Source organism: Atta colombica, unplaced genomic scaffold (assembly GCF_001594045.1).
Source record: "Atta colombica isolate Treedump-2 unplaced genomic scaffold, Acol1.0 scaffold123, whole genome shotgun sequence".
Lineage (NCBI taxonomy): Eukaryota > Metazoa > Arthropoda > Insecta > Hymenoptera > Formicidae > Atta > Atta colombica.
The window spans coordinates 747,146-750,766 of record NW_017259210.1 but is presented as its reverse complement, the minus strand read 5'-3'; the positions used below and the strand labels follow the sequence as shown (position 1 = coordinate 750,766).

The 3,621-nt window shown below is 33.6% G+C and overlaps 1 protein-coding gene across 1 annotated transcript in view; it reads left to right on the top strand.

Annotated features, from left to right (window-relative positions):
• LOC108694730 (acetylcholinesterase-like) overlaps positions 1-3,621 on the top strand; it is a 24,370-nt gene that overhangs the window by 7,697 nt on the left and 13,052 nt on the right. Inside the window, exons 3-4 of the mRNA XM_018204370.1 lie at positions 312-542; positions 2,993-3,284. Of these exons, the coding sequence (XP_018059859.1) occupies positions 312-542; positions 2,993-3,284 (523 nt within the window). The remainder of the gene's footprint in view (positions 1-311; positions 543-2,992; positions 3,285-3,621) is intronic.

Genomic DNA, 3,621 nt, shown 5'->3' with positions numbered 1-3,621 from the left:
GAAATATATATGTTTTTAAATAATTGAAATAAAATAAGAAAATTTTCATTTAAACATTTTACATTTAAATAATAATACATTTAAAATTGTTTTGTTAAATATAAATATTTAACAATACACACGATACCTTATTAAACTGTTTCATATAACATTTTATATAATTTGTATATATGAATCTGCTTTGTACCTTTCTGATTGAATCTACCAGAATTCCATTTAAATCAAGACCTATTTTCCAATGCAGATGATAATGCTGTATTCTCCAGGGTTAATTTCGAGAAAGCTTTCACTGGCGAATTTCCAATTCATAGGCCCGCTGAGGTTTCGCCATCCGCGGCCGGCCGAACGCTGGTCGGGCGTGCTGAATGCGACCACCCTGCCGAACAGCTGCGTGCAAATCCTGGACACGGTGTTTGGCGACTTCCCCGGCGCCACCATGTGGAACCCAAATACGCCATTGAGCGAGGACTGCCTGTATGTGAACGTGGTGGTGCCGCGGCCCAGGCCTAGGAACGCTGCTGTCATGGTATGGATATTCGGTGGTGAGTTCCCAGTGATGAGAATCCATCATCTCGATTCATCTTCGAACGTACAATCTAAGCGCGATTTTGCTGATAAAATCTCCGTTTTTCACGTAGGAGATCGGAAGTAATTTCAAAAAGTTTTCAAAAGTTTCCCATTGTATTTCTAAAAAACGTGAACAGCGTTGTCACAAATTCCTCATCTCAAAAGTCTATGATTTTTTTCTATTTAATTTCCAAATAAAATTTCATGATTTTCCCTGACTTTCAATGATATTTTGAAATTTTTTGTATTTTTGTTCTGATTTGGAAACCACTAAATATTATTGTTGAGAGATCAACTTACTTAGCATTGTAAATTATTATTAATATTACTATTGCTTGCATATTTAATTGTTAAGTTGATAATATCCCAAAACTATAAAGTGTGAGATGTGTATATATTAAATTTCTTTAAAGCCAAAAATTTTTATTTTCCAAGAAATTTTACAAAATTTCCTGACTTTTCCTTGATTTCCCTGATCGTTTTCAATTTTCTTGACGATTCCCCGATTTCCCTGATTTTCAATTTTGTGACAATCTTGATAAGATATTGCGACCTTTACATTCCTCATGCGACTTTGTGTTTTTTTCAATAATTGCAAAATCGGAAGCGTTCCTGAAAGCCAGTTTGTCAAATCCTTTTCAGCTCCACCGTCACGCTCTGAATGATGTCAGCGAGGCATTATGCTGCCGTTTATGCCAATTATAAATCTGTGATTCTTTTATTGCTCTGTCACCATACGCTTGTTGCGGCCTGATTGATGCCTCTGTCAGCGGCTTATGTAGCAAAATAAAATTTAATTTCCGAACGTTCTTCAATTTAGGGATATTTTTAGCTGTGACGCGCGACCTCACGCACACTAAAAGAAAAAAATCACCGAATAAATTGCACTATTAGAGAGTATCAAATGGTGAAATTACGTACGTGTCGACACCGATACCTCAATATGTGCGAGAATTTCTGTAAATTATGCAGTACAAACTTACGTTTTTAAAAGAAGGTTAAAAAGGCGCTAAGAGTACGCACTCTTTGAAAAAGAATTATTTTACTAAAAGTAAAACTCAAGTGGCACTATCTTTTTCATTGAAAGTCTTCTTATTCCAATCCAAATAGTTGCGGCTTTAATTTTCCTTCAGAAATTACTACATCATAAAACTTTACTCAACTCAAGTGATTTCAGGAACTCTCTTTGAAACTCTAATATGGCACAAAGATAAAATAGAATGTATACGAATAAAAAAACTCTTTATACATAAACATACATTTACAATTAAATATTCAATATATAAATACAAATAAAAAATTTTATTGTTGATTATAGATAAAATAAAAGATAAAATAATAAATAACAATTAGAGGAAAGCTCCCTATTATGAGATAGGCGCCTAATGAGATAGTAGCGTTTCTGCTAACAGACGCTATTTGTTGGTTCCATCATGAATTTATTGCTCTTGGATTGCTCTTGGAAAACTATTTAATATTCATTATTAAATCATGTCTGTAGTCATTGTAAAAAAAGATTTTAGAATTTGAATGCCTTCAAGTTTCATTGGGATGAGCTTTCAAACATTATTTATTTAATAAATAAATATTTGACAATAAATTCTTCATGTAATGATAGAGTAAGATCGTGCTAATAGAAAAATTCGGGATTTGTTGAAATTACTTAATTACAGAAGTTAAATTTGATGATCGTAAAATCATAAGGCGTGGAAATCGTAATATGAGATACCCAGGATATTCTTAATATAAAATTATCCATGTTCTTATGTTCTAATGAAAATCGTTGCTAAAGTATAAATATTATTGTACAATGATAAAAAGGACAATCGGAATGAACGTCGAATGCCTACTTTCACTTGATTTTAACTATCAGAAGACGAGTTCTGGGTATAATGTATCGCATATTCATTTTTCGCGCACTCTAGCTGTTTGTCTGTTTAAGAAACGTTAAATAAAGTTTTTTTAGTTACAATACTGATATACTTTGCGTTTTATTATCGATTTCTCGGGACATCTCATATTAGGAGCACAATTTTTTGATTTTGTGATTTGCTCTTTTTACGTTTCTTTAATTTTCAAAAAAAATGGAATTTGAATTAAATTTTATATAACATTATCTTAAAGCTTATTAAATTCTCTTCAAAATGACCCATTATTTTTTTTAATTCTGCTCATAGACTTCTAGTATATACCCAAAATGAACTCGGTATCTCATAATAAGGGCCTTTCTTCTATGTTATACACATTTAATAATAATAATAATAATTACGATAAAACAATTCCGTACTTTTTGATACTTAAGATTTTGAATACAAAAGATCACAAGGAAGACAAAAACAAATATTGCAAAAAGAAATATTGTGTATACATGCCGGCGCCACTGTGCGGCCGCGAAACTCAAGGATCTCTGCGACCCTTTTTTCAGGTGGCTTCTATTCCGGCTCAGCCACCCTCGACGTATATGACCACAAAACCCTGGTATCGGAAGAGAACGTAATCATGGTGTCGATGCAATATCGCGTGGCTAGTCTCGGCTTCCTGTACTTCGGCACGTCCGACGTGCCCGGTAATGCTGGGCTCTTCGATCAGATGATGGCTCTGCAATGGGTACGCGACAACATCGCCGCGTTCGGCGGCAATCCTGAGAACGTGACGCTCTTCGGCGAAAGCGCGGGCGCGGTCTCCGTCTCCTTACATCTTCTGTCCCCGCTGTCCAGGTTAGTTTTAATCCGGTAATCACCTGGAGTGTTTTTATGCCTGAGCCGCGAGAATATGTGAATTGTAAAAAATATTGTATTATATGGACATTACTCAACATATTTGTTTTCTTTTTTAATATCTATTCTTTATAAAACTTTAAATACGCAATTCCATCGAAAATAAGCATAATTAAAATAGTGTTCTATTAATTAAAATTTTTGTTTTTTAAAGGCATTCTTATAATAAGCTATTCCGTGCTTATTCCGCTTAATATAATATTTGCTTGGTTTCCACTTACATTCTTTTAGAAAATTCTGATTAAATTTGTGTCTATAATATTCTCAAATGTTAATA